Source organism: Equus przewalskii, chromosome X, assembly GCF_037783145.1.
Source record: "Equus przewalskii isolate Varuska chromosome X, EquPr2, whole genome shotgun sequence".
Classification (NCBI taxonomy): Eukaryota; Metazoa; Chordata; class Mammalia; order Perissodactyla; family Equidae; genus Equus; species Equus przewalskii.
The window spans coordinates 89,430,982-89,450,696 of NC_091863.1; the positions used below are offsets into that span (position 1 = coordinate 89,430,982).

Here is a 19,715-nt window from a genome sequence, read left to right on the forward strand (position 1 = left end):
GGGTCACAATGAGCTCTGTGCTCACTGTCTCTTTGAATGTCCAACAGGGAGAAAAGTTATATCAAGAAATAAGCAAGACCTCCTTCCCAAATACATGTCCCTTTCCCCCATATTGTATCTACATATTAGGGGTGAAAGATACACCCATAGTAACTATTATGTAGAATAGAATACAGGAAGTATAGTAATGTAATTACAAAGAGCTATGGGGACAGAGAGGAGGGACAAATCATTATAACCAATGATGAAGGATTCTTAGAGAGGGTGCATTTTGAGTAGTCACTTCAGGAGGTGTAGGATTTAACAAGTGGGAATTATGGAAAGTTTCATTTGAAGGAAACGAAATGAACACTTGCTTCAGACTGCAGGTTTCATTCACTTTGGTATGCCAAGGGCCTGCAACAGTGTCTGGCATAGAGTAAATCTTCAGCAAGTATTTGAGGAATGCTTATTGCAGAGACCAGAAGAACTAAATCAACAGTACCCGTTCTACAGTCAAAAGTCCAGTTTAGCAAGGGATTTAACAGGAAATAATGCTGGAAAGATCTGTTGGGACTGTGTTATGAAACAAATTAAGAGAAACAAGCTGCACTGTACTTTTTTTTTTTGAGTTCATAGTAGTTTACATCATTGTGAAGGTTCAGTTATACATTATTTCTTGTCTGTCACTATATACATGCACTGTATTTTTTATTTGAGTTTAATTTTTTGAAGTAGGTAATACTTGGACATGGTATAACATTCAGAAGATATAGAAGAGTAGACAGTGAAAAGTAAGTGTCCCTACAACCCTTGTCCCTCAGTCTCCCAGTTATCCTACACAAAGGAAACCTCCAGAAAGAAACTGTTAATTGGTTTCTTATACAATACTTTCATAGATTCTGTTAGATATATAATAAATGGTGAATGTCTACTTATGATGTTTAACTTGTTAATTTACTCATTTACATAATTAAAACTACACATATATAAAATAATGTGTAAATTAGGAGAGATTTTTCTACTTTTTCATTTTATGGGCAGTATAATTCAAAATCATCCTATGCATCTTTAACATCGTTGTTTTCGTAATCATTAGAGCCCCTTTTTGAAGCCCCCAGCAGTTATCCAAGTATGTCATCTGACTTCCATCTAAGATCTTTGAGATAGAATATTTTTGAATCACCATATGATTCTGCCCCTGGATATTTTATTCCTAGTCACAATTACACATTCTTAAAACATTAAGATAATTGTTTTCTGAATCTGTCCTGTAGGTGTATTTTTAAATCTTCACAACATAACTCTCTATTGCTTTTTAAAATTCCTATTACAAATCTTCAAACTTACACAAAGTAGAGAGAATAGTACAGGAATGTCCATATTCTTATCACCCAAATTCAACATTTATCAATGTTTTTAATATAATCGCAATGCCGTTATAACACCTACAGAAACTTAACAATTGCTTGATATCACTAACACCCAGTCTATAATCAGAGTTCTCTAATTGTCTCAAAAATGCAGTTTTTATAGTTGATTTGTTCAAATCAGCATCCAAAAAGATTCACACATTGCCTTGGGTTGGGTCTATTAAGTCTCTGGACTCTAAAGCAGTTCTCCTTCTTTTTCCACCACTATTGACTTATTGAAGAAACTAGTCATTGCCTTGTAGAATGTACCACTTTCTGGATTTGTCTATTAGTTTCATTTGATGTCATTTACTTATTTCTCTAGTCGCTGTATTTCCTATAAATGGAAGTTTGCTCTAGAAACTTAATTAGATTCAGGTTCAACTTTTGGCAAGACTTTTTCATAAGTGGTGTTATGTGTTTCATATTATATCATACCAGGAAGCATACAGTGTCTGTCCCATATTTTAGTGATGAGTAGATCGATCAGAAGATTCAATAGGTGACTGTCTGCGCCAATCAAAGTTCCTCATCAGCCTTTCGTCTAGTGATTTCATCTATTTATGATTATTACCCAAATCAATTATTTCATTAGGGATTATTAAATAGTGATTTTCTAAATCTATCATTCCTTCCATAATTATTAGCTAGAATACTTTTGTTGAAAAAAACTTTACCTCATCAGCTAGGGGTCTTTGGTTACCCTGAAATGTAATTCACAGGGAAATTAGATAAATGCTTTTTTTTTTTAAGATTTTTTGTTTCCTTTTTCTCCCCAAAGCCCCCCCAGTATTTACTTGTATATTTTTAGTTGTGGGTCCTTCTAGTTGTGGCATGTGTGATGCCGCCTCAGCATGGCCTGATGAGTGGTGCCATGTCCGCACCCAGGATCCGAACTGGCAGAACCCTGGGCCACCGAAGTGGAGCACGTGAACTTAACCACTCGGCCATGGGGCGGCCCCCTCCATTTTCTTTGTTCTCTCTCTAGAACTTCTGTTATTCAAATGGTGAATCACCTGGACTGATCCTTTAATGTTCTTATCTTTTTGTTCCTATTTTTCATCTTTTTAAAAATTCTACTTTCTGGGAGATTTCCTCGACTTGCTATTTCACCCCTTCTCTTGAATTTCTGCTATCATGTTTATAATTTCCAACAGCTGGTAGCCACTTGGCCGTGGGGCCAGCCCTAATGCTTTATTTTTTTAATTGTCAATTTTCAGTGTAAGGAATTGGTACCCAAGTTACTTCCAAAAGCATCCAGTGAGAGATGTTTTTATTTTTTCTTTAAGGAAGAAGGAGGTATTTTCCTTTACTAAAAAAAATCTTTATAAACTCATGGGTTTTTATAGTTTCAATTTGTTTCATCATTTGCATTCATTATTGATTTTGATGGTCAAACTGTCCCACTTTTGGCTAATGAGAACCCTTTTCACTGCAATAATTTGGAAAGTGACCTTTGAAAAGCTTGTTTATGACATCTAACACATGCAGTTATGAGCTCATACCTTCAGAAATAATTTATTTACATTGTTTCTGTCCACTTCTGATAGATACTCTCCATAAGCTCCAAAACTAGCATTGATTGAGAATATTTCACCTAATGTGTCTTTCCCAAAGAGTACTTTATGGATAAAAATTAATGAATATGGAGAATTACTACATTACAAGAGAGATTTTATATGGATTTGAATATAAGGCAATTCCCTTTTTTTGCCTGAGGAAAAAATTTGGGGGGAAAATCCCTTATCTTGTATTTGGGCATAATGGTGCATTTCTGTGTGTGTGTGTGTGTATGTGTGTGTGTTGTGGGTACATTTTTAACACAAATGGTAATATGCTATATATTTCCTTTTTTATTCTGTGCCTTTGTTTTAGAGATGATTCCATGTCAGTACCGCATTCTTTTTAACGGATGCGGTGTTTTGTTGTTTGGATGTACCACAACTTATTTAATCAGGTCCCTGTTAATAGATACTTAGTTTGTTTCCAATATTTTGCTATTATAAATGAGGCTTCAGTGAAGATCCTTACAAATAAGCCACTTCATGCATATGCAAATTTATCATCAGGATAAATTCCTGAAGGTGGAATTGTTACATGAAATGATATGTGCATTTTTAATTTTCAAGTTGCCCTCCATAGAAGTTGTTCCATTTAACACTCCTGCCAACATGTATGAGCGTGCCTGTTTGCCCACACCTTTGCCAACACAGCCATAATCATTTATTTGGAATTATAGTACTATAATAAAAATTCATCCCCATACTGATTTTCAAAATGGAAAATGTTTAAGAAAGGAGCTCTAATAAGAAATTATATGGCAAAACAGAAGTCTCCCCTAAGAATCCATTGGCTAGTATAGTCCATGTCTGTATAATGCCAAAGTATCTTTGTTGCATGTCATATCTCTCCATAGATTAGACCAGTGATGCAGCTAAATTTGTCAGAAAGTGACAATAAGAGCATATTTCGAAATCAGTTTCCTCTTATGCATAAAGATAAACGTCTTGCCAAAGGAATTTTGTCTAACATCTGGATCTTTGCCAATCATATCATTATATAGAATGATAATATGATCAACTCATCAGTAATTGCAAACAAACATTTTTGTTTTGCAAGCCCATCATCCTGTCCCTCTAAATTAGTTTTAGTTTTAAGGCTTGAGAAAATAATATATCCTGTGAGGTATTTTTCAGACTTATCTTTGCTACTCAGTGAGAAGCCCTCTTCTTACTCTAACACGAAGTTTCCAATATCTATTTGAAGATAAATAGTTTTGAAACTTGTTTGTTAAAGGACTTGATGAATAACAGCTTGTTTAGAGAACCTGACAAAGCAGTGTACATCATAGAACTCAGGGATAAGTGCTGAGAATAAAACCTCTGACTTGTTTTTCTTTGTTCAAGAAACTATGGGCAGGAGCAGAAGTGATGTCTAGTGTGCTTACAGAAGTGATTCTTTGGGTAGGACCACCCACCCCAAAAGTATTTGCTTCCTCATTGGATCTATTTTGGGCCATACAAGGTAGAACACTGCTATGAAGCGCTAAATAGATGTAGTCTGAGCTTTATAATAGGTTTTGTGATGAAGGAAGTTGGAAATACATTAGCGTTTCTGAAGAACAATGTTTATGGAGCAGTGGAAGATGTTCTTTGTTCTACTTAATGCTCTTAAATGCACTGTGTTGTGTGCTGTCTCTTGTAAAGAAAGATGATGCCACTCAATCAACCACCATTAGCGGAGTGTGCGCTTTAAGTTGTTTTTCCCAGCCACAGTAATGAGCTTGTATTAAGCTACCTGCCCCCCCCTTTCCTGTTCAGGCCCTCTTGAAACCAATGGCACACACTGTGAAACAGCTGTTTAGACTTAATGTTGGAGTGAGTAGTGGAGCGTTAGCTGGCCTTTCCAGGGATTAAGCCCTGTAACTGTGGCCTCATTATCACTGGACTATAACCCGCTGACTTCCCGGGCCTCACACCCATAATGTGTTACAGCTCTATTTAAAATTAGATGACCATGAATACTCGGGGAAAAGTCATGCCCCAGCTAAAGAACAGAAAATTCCCTGTTCTGATTTATAATCCTAGTAATTAAAGACTGTACCACCTGGCCCTGGCTACATCCTGTGTTCTTAGAAAGGTACTGAGATAACATGATTTTTACATAATTTTACTTTTTTTGATTTAGGGATACATTTTCAAGAGGTGAATTATACAAAAGAAAACACTCTGAAACTCTCTCTCCGAAAGAGTTACTGCATGTAATGTTAACACTGTTCATCACCATTCCTGAGCCTAAAGGGCAAATGTCTCAACAAAATAAATAAATGTATGATATTATTGGACTATATGATATCTATGTATTTTTATGTTAAGTGCATTAATATAGCGAGACAATTTCTGAATAGGGGCCTACAAGTAGTAACTGTATCTTAAATACTCAGCAAAAGATAAAGTCCAGTCCTAAGAACTAATCTGAGGCCTAGTCCACTCTTGGACACATGACCAATCTTAACTGAGTCAGAAAATAGAACCATCTTGTATGGTTATGCCAAAGGAATCAAACATACCATGTCCAGGGATAAACTAAATGGCTTACAAAGGGCACATAGACTAAGTGAGCAGAAAATTAGAGGCAAGAGAAATATTTTAGGGGGGCAGTTTAGCAAAGTAGATACAAACGTGGACTTTGGGAAGTATCACACTTGCACTCGGCGTTGTTGTAAAAATGCTAATCTATAACAGAACATGAAAAGGTGGTTTAGAGCATGGGCTGTGGAGTCAAACTAATGCATTTTTTAGTTCAGCTGCTGACTACCTGTGTAACCTTGGGCAAGTTACTACCATTTCCCAGTTCCAATTTGTTGTATAGGGTGAGCATTAAGTGAGATCATCCATTTACAGAGAACAGGCAGAAAGTAAGGCTCAATAAATGATAGAGTCTTTTTTAGCAGCAGTAACAGCAGAAGTAGGAATAGACATAAAAAATAACAATCCCAAATGTGGATTAAATCACTGAGTATGACCTCTTTGGCACCAGATTTGTACTTGTAAAACCTTAAATGTGAAAGTTATCCTATCTTTCTGGCTCCCTCACTCTTATTCCTACCAGAGTCGCCTTGGACCCCATTGAGCCCTCTAGTCTGCCTGCCCTTTTTCTTTTACTTCCAGTCTAGGAGCCTCCTCCTAGCCTCACTTCCCTGCCCTTCTTTCCCTCCTCTAAACCGTTTCTATGCTGAAATTGGTATGATTTATCTAAACTGTAAATTTTACCACGTTGCTGCTTTGGCAACTACTCATGATCATGGCTTGACATTGGCTCTTGGCAGGAAACATCAAAATCTGATGAAGATTGCTGATAATTAAACTGACTTGTCTTGGGAGGAAAAGGGAGAAATAGTGAATTATTTGTTTCTTTCTAGACCTTTTGGGCTAGATGCCAATGTTTCCATTTGAGTATTAAGTACTTGGCCAGGTCAGGGAGAAACTGTTGATAAAGTGTCTAATGTGATACCAAGAGCCCAGCAGTACACGTCGCACTGTAATTGATGATGAGGCCCAACGGTTGAGCAATCTGTTACTTTAATATTCTTGAACCATAGTGTAGGTTAACTGAAATATCTCTTGCTCAGCATTAGGAGACTTTTGTTACTTACTAGCTGTGTCATCTTGGGCATACCCCTCCTACTCTGTGCTTCAGGTTTCTCATCTGTAATGAGGAGGTTAAACTGGATGATCTCTATTTTCCCTTGAGTCCTGATAATGCATGATTTCTTTATACCATCTGAGAGACTGAGGTTTGGAATAAACAAAATCCTCATCATAAAAAAATGTTCTTCTTATAGCAATCTAGCTTTAATATAACTAGAATGGAGGGATAATGGGGATCAATGTAATTAAATGGCATAAAAATCAAATCGACAGTGCTGACCATTTCAGCACACCAGCCCCAATATACCAGAAAATTAGGAGTTTCATCTCCCATCTTTCTTAGTTTGATTTTTGGCATCCTTATGTCTTAAAGTGCTGCATGATACTGACTTTTTCCTGTTAAAATGACTGACTGATTTTTAAAGATACCCATTGAGATACTTCGACATACTCTAGGCTGTTGCAAAGCTTGTCTTTTGTGAATCAGTGTGGCATCTTGTAGGCTCAGCGATTGTTTCTTTCGGAGCTACACTACTGTGCTTCCCTTATTACATGGAGAGTGCTTCTCAACTTCACCACCAAGGAGCCCTTTAATTATTTGCCTTTGTGAACTCCAGGTTATGAATAATTGTAACTATTAAACTATATTTATTAAATAATAGTTTATTTCTCATACTTTATAAGCAAAAAGAAATATGTATAACTGCTTCTTAGAGCTTTTGATCAGCATGAGATATGCAATATAATCACAAGTTGATAAAATTCTAGCTAAAAGGAAATATATGCGATATTTTATTTAGCTTCATTTTCGGTAAACACCAAATTTCTCTTATGAATTTGAAACATCGAGATATCTTGGAAACTCTCAGTTACTTAAAAAGATTCCTAGGGATCCAAAGATTACAGTTTGGGAACCTAGTTTGGGAATGTATTAGGTAGCAATCAACCTAATAATAATAATAACTATTACTACTACTGCTTTATTATTATTATTATTATTATTATTATTATTATTATTATTATTTGGGGGCAATTACTATATGCCAGGATGGTTTTAAAGACTGTATACATTTAATCCTCCTCTAATCCTGAGCCACAAAGAGGTTAAATTATGTACCCAGGGTCATACAACTAAGAACTGGTAGGATTTGAACCTGGGGAGGTTTGAGTAGATGGTGAGGACTACGGTTCTTAACCCATCAGTGGGCAAAGAGTGTGTTTTAATAGGTAAGTAAGAGAGGGAGAAAGATTCACATTTTTATCAGTTGAATTTTAAATTGCTGGAAAGGAAGGGCATCAGAACTGGGGTGCGGAAAAGTGCTAAGATGGAGCTGGAGACAGAGCACTATGTTTTACTCTGCAGGTTAGTGCTGAGTTTGTGCATTTGAATTGAGGATTCTATAAAGGCTAGAAGTTGGGCCAACCAACAACTTATTGGTCAGAGCAGTGAATTCCAAATGCGAAACAACATGTTTGGTGTGGGGGAGGGAATGGGAAGTGGGGTGAACGAGGATATCACCATTTTCAGACTGGGATCAAGAGTTGAGGGGAAGGGAAAAATGGCTCCTACTAGACAATTACACATATGCAGTAAGGTGGGGGTAAGGGGAAGTGAGGATAAAAGCTCATTTTTTTTAGTTAATAACCTATGTTCTAAAGTTTCAGGTTCTTTAAACTTCTGTGGATTAGGGATTTGTGGCAATTCTATACCACAGAATGCCATAAAACCCAGGATATTGGGATTTCAGGGTTAGGGCTCTAGCAATTTTAAGACAATGAAATGCTGAGGGAGGTGGCCGGCAAAATAACCAAGGATTTGAAAGGCAAAGCTCTGGAGATGTTAAATGCTAATCCCCCTTGCACTCCGAGTCAATCACAATTTTAGCCCCTAGGACAGTGGAAATTGGCTTGGGAGGTTGGGGGTGGGGGTGGCAGGAATTTTGGGCCTCCCTCCCTAGTTTAACTGGAGCAGCTTCCCTTTTATACAGAGGGTTTCTGCATATGGTTTCATTTGATAAAGGCATTCCAAACTTAAAGAAAAAGGCAAAACCACTTCACTAAGGCACAAAAAGGACGTAGAACTTCTAAAAAGTGTTCCAGCAGATCACCTTTGGCCTTTGTCCTTTTTAAAAATAGGGACAGACACCAGCAAGGATGTTTTGGTTGGGAGAATAAGAAGGGCCAACTAACAACTCAGTGAATCAGTTGTCCTCCACTGTGAAATCAGTAACAGCAGCAGCAGCAACAAATGATAATAATAGGAGTTACCATATTAAGCATCAACTCTGATCTGGGCACAGGACTAAATGTTTACATAGATTGTGCCATCCAATTCTGTTTAGCCCTATGAGACGGATACTATTATTATCTAATTTTTAAGATACTGTCACTTTTTTGCATCTGAAGAAATTGCACAGGTAGCTTAAGTATGTAGATATAAACCAAGAAAAGACATTTTTGAATCTTATTCTGCAATTAGATTTAAGTAGTAGCCCAGGGCTTATGCAGCTGAAATACACATCAGGTTGAGGTGATCTATTCCTTTGAACTCAGGTAACTCTGAGTTCAGAAGGACAAATCACAAACTGGCTCCTGAAATTAGGAAAGTCTGATAGCTTATTCTAAGAAAAAAGTGTTTTATGTAGATTTAAGTAGAAGAAGAAATGTTTTTTTCGCAGTAAGGAAAGGTTTTATGGCAATTGCATGTTTGCTTGAAAAGATTTTTATTAATTCAGTCATTTAACAAATACTTATTGAGCACCAACTGTGTGCTTGGAATCCAGAATCTCAAGCATACAAAATTGAGAGACTGATTAGTCTGATATAAGCCTCAAACCTAAGGAATTTCTGAAATGACCACATTCTGGTTTAGGTCACCCTATTGATTAAGTGCAATTTTTCAGTCTAGTTCCAATAGATATTTAAATACCCACGCAGAGTGACAAGGGCAGTAGAGTTTGTAAACTCTAGATCATGGAATTAGAGAATCTTAGAAATAAAGCTGCCCATTTCCTGTGTTTTACAGAAAGAGAGTCAGTCTTGGATTGTAAACTGTATAACCTTGGACAGATTTACTTATCCTCTCAGAGTCTCAGGTTCCTCATCTGTAACATGGGGATAATAGCACTTGCCTTTTAGAAATATGATAAAGATTACATAAGATAATTTATATAAAGTTCTTAGTGCAGTGTCTGGTATGCACAACATGCTCAGTATATGTTTACTGTTATTGTGATCACTATTTTCTGAGTGAGGGGACTGAAACTTAGAGAGGAGAAGTGACAAGCCCAAAGGTCACATAAGCTTGATGATGTCAGAGCAAATTTTAGAACTCAGATCTCTGTAGTAGTCAAACAGTCCGTATACTACACCACCTATTTTATTCCCCTGGAGCAGGTGATATAAACTTCCTAGGCCTGTGAGAAATATTTTGGATCATTCAGGGAGAAGAAGGGAGAAGAATGACAAAGAAATGGCTGATATAAAAAAAGAATTTCTGGATTCAGAAAACAAAACAGCAAGGGATAAATAAATGACTAGAAAGTTTAAATAACAATGTTGAGCATTACAATGCCTGGTCAGTCACTGAACTGATCGCCGTCCTAATTCCTTTATTCACCGTCAATGTTTCAACAAAGTTGACTAAGTTTTTCTTTTTTTGGGGGAGTGGGGAGGTGGTTCAGAGTGCATGTGTGTTTCACAGAAAGTTACTGTGAATTCAGCTTTACTAGACAATTTCTATTTGCAAAGCAAGGGAGGCCTGTAATTGAAGTTAGGATGAAAGCATGAGTACTACCAAGACTTAAGAAATGATAGATTTTAAAAGGATAGTGGGCTGGAGTGAAACCTCATAGTAGAAGCTGTTGAGAAATCTAGCAAAAAGGAAAAAAAAGGCTCAACAGTAAACTCACATTGTTATTGTTTTGTGCAGCTACGGTATGAGAACATACAGCCCTGAGAGTAATTGATTTGTTAGATGAAGATATTCTTAAGAATTAGAAATATATGAAAAAGGCCATTCTGTCCATATGCTAAAAAGCAAAGGTTAATTTACAGTTGCCTAAGCAAAAGATGATATAGTCTTTCCCAAACTGCACTTCGGTTTAATCAGAGGACTTCAGTGTTGGTTGTTGCAACATCCAAGGAGTATTCCAAATATTCCAGGAGTTTCCTAAAAGGAGCAAGGGCATTCTGCTCGGTTCATTACTGCATGATGCCATGGCACATGGGCTGCTGCCAGAAAGTCTGACTGGAGTTGCTGACCCACCAAAAGGGCTGCATCATGGTCGTTTCAGGTGTAATTACTATACAAAACAGTTGTTCCGTTTTTACTTCATCCTTTAATCTTGAGTTTGCCAATTTCCCTCTCCTGAAAATAATTACATTTTATTTCAAATAAAATATATTGGTAACACTTTGATTGCTTATTCATTTGATAATTTTCTCCTTCACAGGGCATCAGGTACTGTTTATACAGCGCTAGACATTGCAACAGGACAAGAGGTAAGCGCTAACATTCAATCCTAATTTATATTTCCCTTTATTCATATTGGTCAGATTTCCTCTTTGATGGCATCTATGCCTGAAAAAATGGGTAGCGTTAGGTTGACGTGGGAGTTTGCTTCATTGGTGTCCAAAGTGTCTGAAGTGGCTGGTTCACTGATGATTGACCAAATAAAATGGGCATGGGTTTGTGGCACTGAGAAAGAGCCTAGTAAGATAAAGAATCGCGATGTCTTACTCTGTATGCTAAAAAATATGGACGTTGGTGTTTACGTTAGTGATTGTAACTCATTCTTGCATTTTAATCATCATTCAGGTGGCCATAAAGCAGATGAACCTTCAGCAGCAGCCCAAAAAGGAATTAATTATTAATGAAATTCTGGTCATGAGGGAAAATAAGAACCCCAATATTGTTAATTATTTAGATAGGTAAGTGTTTTCTCTCATTATGTACTTGTTTTCTTTATGGGATGTCATTTTCTTGGCAAATTATTTTATTTAGGATCTATTCACTAAGCATTCTACAAATATTTCTTAAATGCTACAAAATCACAGAGTATCAGATCTATTGCTAAACTTGCACCCACTTATCTTTGTCCACCCATAAAACATTTGAAGACATATTTCATGGTCTTGCTTCTAGACATGAGCAGTGTGTGTAACTTCCTTTTGAGGATCGCGACTGCGTGTTGGCAGGAAATAGACTATGGCATATAGAAGAGAGCCGTGGTGTTTTAAACATTTCATCAAGTGTTTGTTTCGAGCTGGTACAGCCTCTGGGTGTCTAAGTGAAGAAGGCTGACTGCACTCGCCCTGCTTTAATGGGCGCTTTGTGATTAACCGACAGTGGGGTCTAGGGAATTGAGACTTTAATCTCAAACCTTTTTCCTAGACCAGGTAATTAATGGCTTTTTCATCAGTGGCATTAGCAGTGGGTTATAAATAGGCATTCAAAGACAGCACTAACTCTTCACTTGTGGTTAACATCTGTCTCACTCAATTTCAGTAAGTGTTTGTTTAGCACCACTGTGCAGTGTACTCTGAGAGGATAGAAGGAGATAAGACTAGGTCTACAACCTCAAAGAGCTTAAGATCTTGCTTTCTGTGTGTTGCGCCGGGTAGACCAGGGGTACAGAGGGAGGGGAAGGGGGATGAAAAAAGGAGCGTCAAATTTTGCAGTTGAAATCAGTGTTTCGTAAAGTGTCATGTAGGGACCACCTGCAGCAGAGTGACTTTGCTTTTGTAATTTTGTAAAAATTGCATTTGTAAAAAGTGGAGATTTCTAGGCTGCTCTCCATAACTAATGAGGTAGAGCCTGTGAATTTTCATTTTTAACAGGCTTCCCAGGTGACTCTTACGGGCACTGTTGTTTGAGCACCACTAGATAGAAAGTGTTGCATCATATTGATGTGGAACTTAGGGCAGGGTGGAACCATTGGGGTCATTCCATTCACTATAATTCCTCTCGCTTGCTGAGCAGGGGAAAAGAGAGACCAGATCATTCTGCTAGAGTGCCTTCAGATGGTTCCAGGTGATTTGAATTTGCCTGAATTGTAGGGCTCTGATGTCTTTCTTCCCCATTTTTTATCATTAGGGGTGTGTTCCTCAATAACTACTTAAAGATAATGGGCATTGTCACAACTGACTTCTTTCAGAACTGAGACTGAAGCACAGTAAATCCATTGCAAACATGAGTCTCTTTGATTCAGCAACTGCTTGAAAATGTTTCAGTAATTAATTCAGTAGAATCAAAAATAATGCCGAGATCTGAATAAATAGCCTATAAATCTGAATGCCATGAGCCATTTCAGTCCAAGAAGTCAATGTTATGGCTCAAGTTATCCAAAAGGACTATTCATTGATCTTGTTGATTGAAACTAGCTTTTATAATGGAATGACTGACAGTAGTCCGTCACTAGAGGCCTCCTTGCTCCTTTCCTTCTTCCTTGGTGCACAGTCCTATCTGATGATCCTTTGATTTTCCATGTATATTCTCTTCAAATGTTAAGGATGTGTCTCATTATCACCATCATTAATATTTTCCTCTTGCTATGTAATATGGCCAAACGCAGAAACTAACTGCAAATTGCCTTCTTAATGGGAATATAAAGAAGTCCCCCCTTCCTTAGGCCTGAGTCAAAGTCTTTTTCTTTTCTTGTTATAGCTACTTAGTGGGTGATGAACTATGGGTAGTCATGGAATACTTGGCTGGTGGCTCTTTGACTGATGTGGTCACAGAGACCTGTATGGATGAAGGACAGATAGCAGCTGTCTGCAGAGAGGTAAGAAAATAGAGCATTTCTACCTGATAAGAACAGCAAAAGTGGCAGTTCTTTATCTCTGGTTGTTCAGAATGTTTATAACAACAAAGTAACAAAATTGGAGAACCTAACCTCAAATTAAATCCTAACCTAATAGCACTCCCCTGCCCATCCCTCTCCAGCTCCTTGTTTTCTTTAGTTGTTTTGCTCTGGATCCTTTGAGTTCCATTATGCTGTTCACAAGGTGCCATATCTAAGCCTGCATGCTGTAGTGCCAGTGAACATGGAAAGCAGTGATGTTGGCATGGAACTTCTTTCCAATTTAGGGAAATTTTTACATGATAGTTATTTTGTCCTCCATGTGCAATGTGAGCCATGTAAAATAAAGACCACGGTATAATCCCATCATTTTCTAGAAGGCAATTTAAGCAAGGTCTTTCCTCAGCCCAGAAAGTACTTTCTTTCACAGAATAGTCTGGACCTCCCCCCTAGCCCTCCAGTGGATCTGAGGGTTTGCCTCTTTTCCAATAACAGTGTCATATCCCTAGTTTCAAGCTAAACTAAAGATACTTTATTATGTTAATTTTTTTCAATATTAAAAAATCACATTCCTCATTGGAGTCTAATCTTGGCATTACCATCCACTCCATTCATTGTGGTGAGGTTTTCTATAGACACAAGAAGGAACTCTGGCCCACTGAAACTTGAGAACCAATAATAGGGAAACAAAACCAAATAATTTCAGCTAGTCTTTGCTTGTCCTTTATTTTAAATTTTTCACTTAAATTTTCTCCTTCCTTGTTTTCCTCTCATTCCCGTTTCCTTCTCCCCAAACATGCACACATATCCACCAAACACATACATTTTCTATTCATGCAATAAATCAAACTAATAATATTCAGGGGAATATTCGACCCCGAGCCTGTGGTTTCAATCTTGTAGAATTACGATGCAAAGCCATTTCTAAACAAGTAACTATAGTAACTTCATAGCCTAGAAGTGGTTCCGAAACCTGGCTGTTCATCAGAAACAGCTTGGGGCATTTGTTTGAAATGCGGTTTCCTGGGTCCCACTCCAGGCCTACTGAATCAAATCATACCGTGGACGCAGAAGCTTACTGCATCTGTATAAGACGGAGCTGAATCCATATCCTCCAGATAACTAGGTCAAAGTGTGATTATACTAATTGGTTAGTTTGACTGTATTGATGATTAAGTGCTACTTATCACACCATCACTCTTCATGTCCTAGTCTGACTCGGGTGCCTTCATGTGTGTAATGCTAAGTAACATCACTGATGTAAATTGTAATGTGACTTCAGACTAGCGTTAAAACATTGTGTAATCTATTTCACTTGACAACATAAAATTATACCCTTGCCTAAAATTTATCTAGGAATGAAACTCAAATTTTTAAAAAATTCTTTGTGATATAATTAGAACTTTTTTTTCTGATTCAATAGTGCCTCCAAGCTTTGGATTTCTTGCACTCAAACCAAGTGATCCATAGAGACATAAAAAGTGACAATATTCTCCTTGGGATGGATGGCTCTGTTAAATTGAGTAGGTATTTTGGTTCAGATGGTGTTTGAGAGAGTGTCGGGGAAATTTTGCCCTTTTACTGTCTATCTTGAGAAGATAATGGCTATTGAAAGTGATTGGTTTGAAAGCATTTAGAGCCCAGTTTGAAGTAAAGAATGTTTCTAACACTGCATTCCTGTAGAACACGACTGAACTTTTTAGGATTAATATTTCAGAATTTCTAGTCACTTCCATCTGCTGGATGACAAATACCTAATTAGAAAACTGAAGGATTCTGTAAGTTGCAGGGAACAGTGATAGGGAGGGAACCATATTGAGGTTTAGTAAAAATGACATCCTATCAGTCAGTTATTTCAGACCCTTTTAAAATCAGGACCAGCTGAGAGATGAAGTTAATAAAAGGATATGAGCTAGGCAGTTGTGGAAGCTCAGTGTCTAACAAAGGAGGGTACAGCCGTAATTGAAAATGACCTATTGTAAAAGAAAAATAATTCGAGCTGATTTTAACTGACTTTTCTTCTCTGCAGCTGATTTTGGGTTCTGCGCTCAGATCACCCCTGAGCAAAGTAAACGAAGCACTATGGTGGGAACTCCCTATTGGATGGCACCTGAGGTGGTGACTAGAAAAGCTTATGGTCCGAAAGTTGATATCTGGTCTCTGGGGATTATGGCAATCGAAATGGTGGAAGGTGAACCTCCTTACCTTAATGAAAATCCACTCAGGGTAAGTCAACAGCAAACTCAAGTACTTCATCCCTAGGAAAAGGAAAAGGCCAAACGTCATTTCATGCTTTCACTACAAATGGCCAGAATGGGCTCTTTCCTGGGACAAGTGCCATGGAAGTGCCAAGTTATAATTTCCAAAATTATTATGAGTTGTTTTCAGTTTATCTTAAGATGTCTGAACAGTTTTCTCAAATGCTTTGAATCAGTATTTCTAATGTCAAGGGTCTTTAAAATATTTTAGTATAGCTTTCTGCTGTTAGGAAAGTAGAGCTTTTTTTAAGTAAGATGTGAGACGAAAAGAGTATTTTTAACAATTGCTATGGTTAAATGATCTATCTAGGAAAAACTTGATTTATAGTTATTTTAACAAAGTAAATAAATACATTTCCAGAGCAGCTATAACTTTTAAAATTAAATTTTGTTTCATTATCAGTAATGATTTATTGAGCAACAACAGCTTGGTGGGTATTGAAAGGAACACAAGATAGACACAGCGCCAGACTGGTGAAATCACAAACTTAATTAGACTGTCAAGTAGAACATGAATGGAAATAGTTGGTGTTGGGTAACTCAGTTTGCTACTGCAGAATCAAAGGTTTGATCCTTATGCCGTATGGTTACCTCTGCAAAGAAAACAGCTCCATCTCATAGCCTAACACCATCATCTTTATTCAGAAATGTGCTGTTGATCATAAGAAGAAAAGGCAAAGGAATGTGAAAGAAATGCTTGCTCTGTACAGAAGTGAGCCAGAAGCTATTTTCTTGTATATAACCTAAGGGTAAGCCGGAAGCTGTATTGTATATATAAAGGGCATAGAACTTGAAAAGAGGACATATGCACAGATTCAGATTCTACTCTCAAAACGCATGCAGAGTGCCAGTGCTAAAGGCATCTTGCATATTGTTTGCATCATTACCACTAAGATTCTAACATTGAATTTTACCCTTGGTATACATAAAACATTGTCCTTAGTAAATGGTTAAGTGTTTACGTGTTAAGCTTATGAAATCCATATTCGAGCAAAAAATATGTGGCTTTCTATACATGTAAAGAAACCTACAAACTAATTGTCTAGTTGTTTTTGCAGTTGAACATTTTGTAATTGGCAGCTGCACTCCCTATATGGAGAGGAGGACAGCCTCCTCCTCACCCCTTCCTAATTCCCTCTCTGGTATTTCGCCTCTTGTCCTATCCCTGCACTGATTAGAAAACAACAGATAGGAGTGAAGCTCTAATGAATGCTGTGGGCTATTGCTCTGGTCTCATGAAACAGTCTGGAAGTGAGATGTGCACATTGATTAGCTGCCTGCAGGGCTGAGTGGAAATGAAGAGACATTTTCCCACCGTTTGTGGGTCAGTCCTCTATGAATCTAACTAAGCCCACCCCTGACCTACAGACCAGCACATCAGGATAATTACATGGACTCGCCCTTATTGTTTAACCACCTTTGTCCATTAAAAATAGCAGTGAAAGAGCACATCAGGCCTCTTGTTTCCATGGATTTCCTCCCCTTAAGTCTTTGGAGTTTGGAGGCACTAAACGGATTATGACTATTTAGCTTTCTGCCTTCTAATGAGTAATTTACAACCTGAAAAATTTAAGGATTAAATAAATGGCTCTGTAAAGCAACTGGTCTCAGTAATGCATTTATTACCTTCTTCAGTTCCCCAATTACAATTGATCGCTCTTGAGCTAGGCTGTTATTGTTAGAAAAAAGGAAACAAGTTTTAATCTTTATAGGCATCTTCTAGCCTGGGATTAGAACTCATAATTAACAGCTTGTCTCTTAGAATCCACAGGCTTCTATCTTAACAAGTACTTGCAGATTAACAAGCCACCAAGTTCAGGAAGCCTACATTAAGGCTATAACAAAAAGACGCGTCAGAAAGACCACCCTGTAGAATTCTACTGATAAGGATTTACTCAACTTTGCTCATTACTCCCTGTGTGTGATCACCCTCCAATGAATCAATCAGCATGTCCATATTGAGCCAGCCCTCTATCTCTCTGCTAGGCACCATGAGTACTTTTTTAGTTTTTGATTTTAAATATGTTGTCTTCGTGTTCTCTTAGAGAAAACACAATGTCTCAGGCTATATGCCCTTGTTTAGGATTTGAAAAATGTAGTCACTGAAACCATGGAGAGATTGGAGAAAAAAGAAAATATAACATGAGCTTGTAGGAAGCCTGTGTTTTCTTGGATCCTGGTAACCAGGCCATGTGTGGGGAAATAGAAAAACCGCAGAGCTTCAGGAGAGGTATAAAAGGGAACTAGTTAGTCCTTCTTTCTTTAAAATCCTTCCAATACTGCCACCCATCCACCACTTCAAGCTTTGAGGAGGAAAGAAGGAAATAAGTGTAAGGAAGATGGTGGTAGAGTAGAGGGTGGTGTTTTGATGTGAAAAGAAATTCAGCCCTTGTAGTCAGGCAGATCTGGATGTGTCCTGGCTCGACAACCTACAAGCTCTGTGACCTTCAGCACATCATTTAAAATATTTATAAGCCTGTTTCCTTTGTGTAACATGAGGGTGATATCTATCTTTCAAAGTTAGCGTGAAAGCCAAGTAAAATAATGCCTGTAAATCACCTAGCACAGTGTCTAGCTCTTTATAGGAAATATATAGAGGGAGACATTTATATATGAATAGAAAAGTGAGAAAGGAAAAAGAGAGAGAGGATTCTTAGGGTGCTTTTTACCCATTCATGAAGGCAGATTAGGTTCCCCACTTCCCCCGAAGATCTTCCCCTCCACACTGGCTATACTCCCATCCCCTTAAGGAGTGGAGGGTTCTGCACAGTTCAGTACAAATTATCGTGAACATGTAACACTGAACAGGAGAGGTTAAAGGTGAAGTCTGGGGCTATGCTTCTGAAGGTTGTTTGCATTTCACTGTGGCTTTTTTATGTCTTTGTTGTGTCACTTACAACTGAACAGCCCCCCCATGAATATTGCCTGTTTAACGTATCATTGACTCAAGGAATTAGCTACTTTTTCCCCATAGTTAAAAAGTGGTTGGGATTTTTAAAAATGTAATTTGCTCTGTACGTAATTTGCTCATAAAATGCCTTTTAAAGGTCAGAAAGTTATTAACTGTGCTGATGTTATAAGGTTGATACCCATCCAGAGACAGAGAGGAGACAAGCTTCTTACCGTCCCCCACTGCTTGAAGTCTTTGCACTCAGTGTAATTGGCCTTAGACATGTTGTTCTGTGACCCATGGACATTTTTAGTGCGGTCTCCAATAATAAAGTGCTTTGTTATTTCTGTTTGCCAAAGTGACTGGGGTTAAAATCGAACGTTCCCTGTGGATATGCAAATCAGATGTTGGTGTTCTGCTTATCTCCCCAACTTTTTTGTTAATTGAAGATATATATTTTTTAAACCTGTGATTATACTGACCTGATTCTAAATAAGGAGGCACAATCATTTCCATAAAACAAGTCTTTGGTTTGTTTTGTCCTCAGTACCAAGAGTGCCTCTTTATTAACTTTGCATTCACACATAATGAGGCTATTCTTGTCAATGGATTTTGATGGAATTTGGTATTTGCGAAATGTCTCAGTGAAATCCAGTTGAGGTCCCCATGGACCCTGTGGGTGGAGCCCTGTTTTATGTGTAATTTCCCAAACCTTTATCCTAGCTGAAATGAACTTTAAGTGTTCTCTTTCTACCCTTGTTTTAAGCATCTGAGAAACCGTATCCAACATTGGACCTTGGGAAGATAGTTATTGGTATCAATAAGAGATATCTGAATGCTAAAAACAGTATGTAGTATAGTATGTGAACCACTGATCCTATACCAGTGGTTCTCCTCCGTGGTCACATACCGAATCACCTGTGGAACTTTAAGAACCAATGACGTCAGGTTCCCACCCCAAGGACTAGACCAAATACAAAGCTCTGTGGCAAGCCCTTTATAGAACCCTGTCTAGACTGAAAAACAATTCTTCATCAGCCCTCTTTAAGCATGGTTGTTCAACCAGAAAAGAGACACTCTCATTCTGCCCACATTTCTCCATTTCATCTAAAAAAAAATATCATGAGTAACTCTGTCAAAGCCTTGTTGAAATCCTGACACACTCTGACATTCTCTGATTTACCAGTCTAGCAACATTATCAAAATAAAAATGACATTAGTTG

General features: G+C 37.8%; 1 protein-coding gene across 37 annotated transcripts in view; it reads left to right on the forward strand.

The window, feature by feature from the left end:
• The window catches only part of PAK3 (p21 (RAC1) activated kinase 3), a 257,980-nt gene that overhangs the window by 217,524 nt on the left and 20,741 nt on the right, over positions 1-19,715 (forward strand). For all 37 annotated transcript variants that reach the window (XM_070606575.1, XM_070606561.1, XM_070606587.1 and 34 more), the window contains 5 exons: positions 10,996-11,044; positions 11,361-11,473; positions 13,209-13,326; positions 14,768-14,867; positions 15,374-15,570. In XM_070606575.1, coding sequence (XP_070462676.1) covers positions 10,996-11,044; positions 11,361-11,473; positions 13,209-13,326; positions 14,768-14,867; positions 15,374-15,570 — 577 coding nt within the window. The remainder of the gene's footprint in view (positions 1-10,995; positions 11,045-11,360; positions 11,474-13,208; positions 13,327-14,767; positions 14,868-15,373; positions 15,571-19,715) is intronic.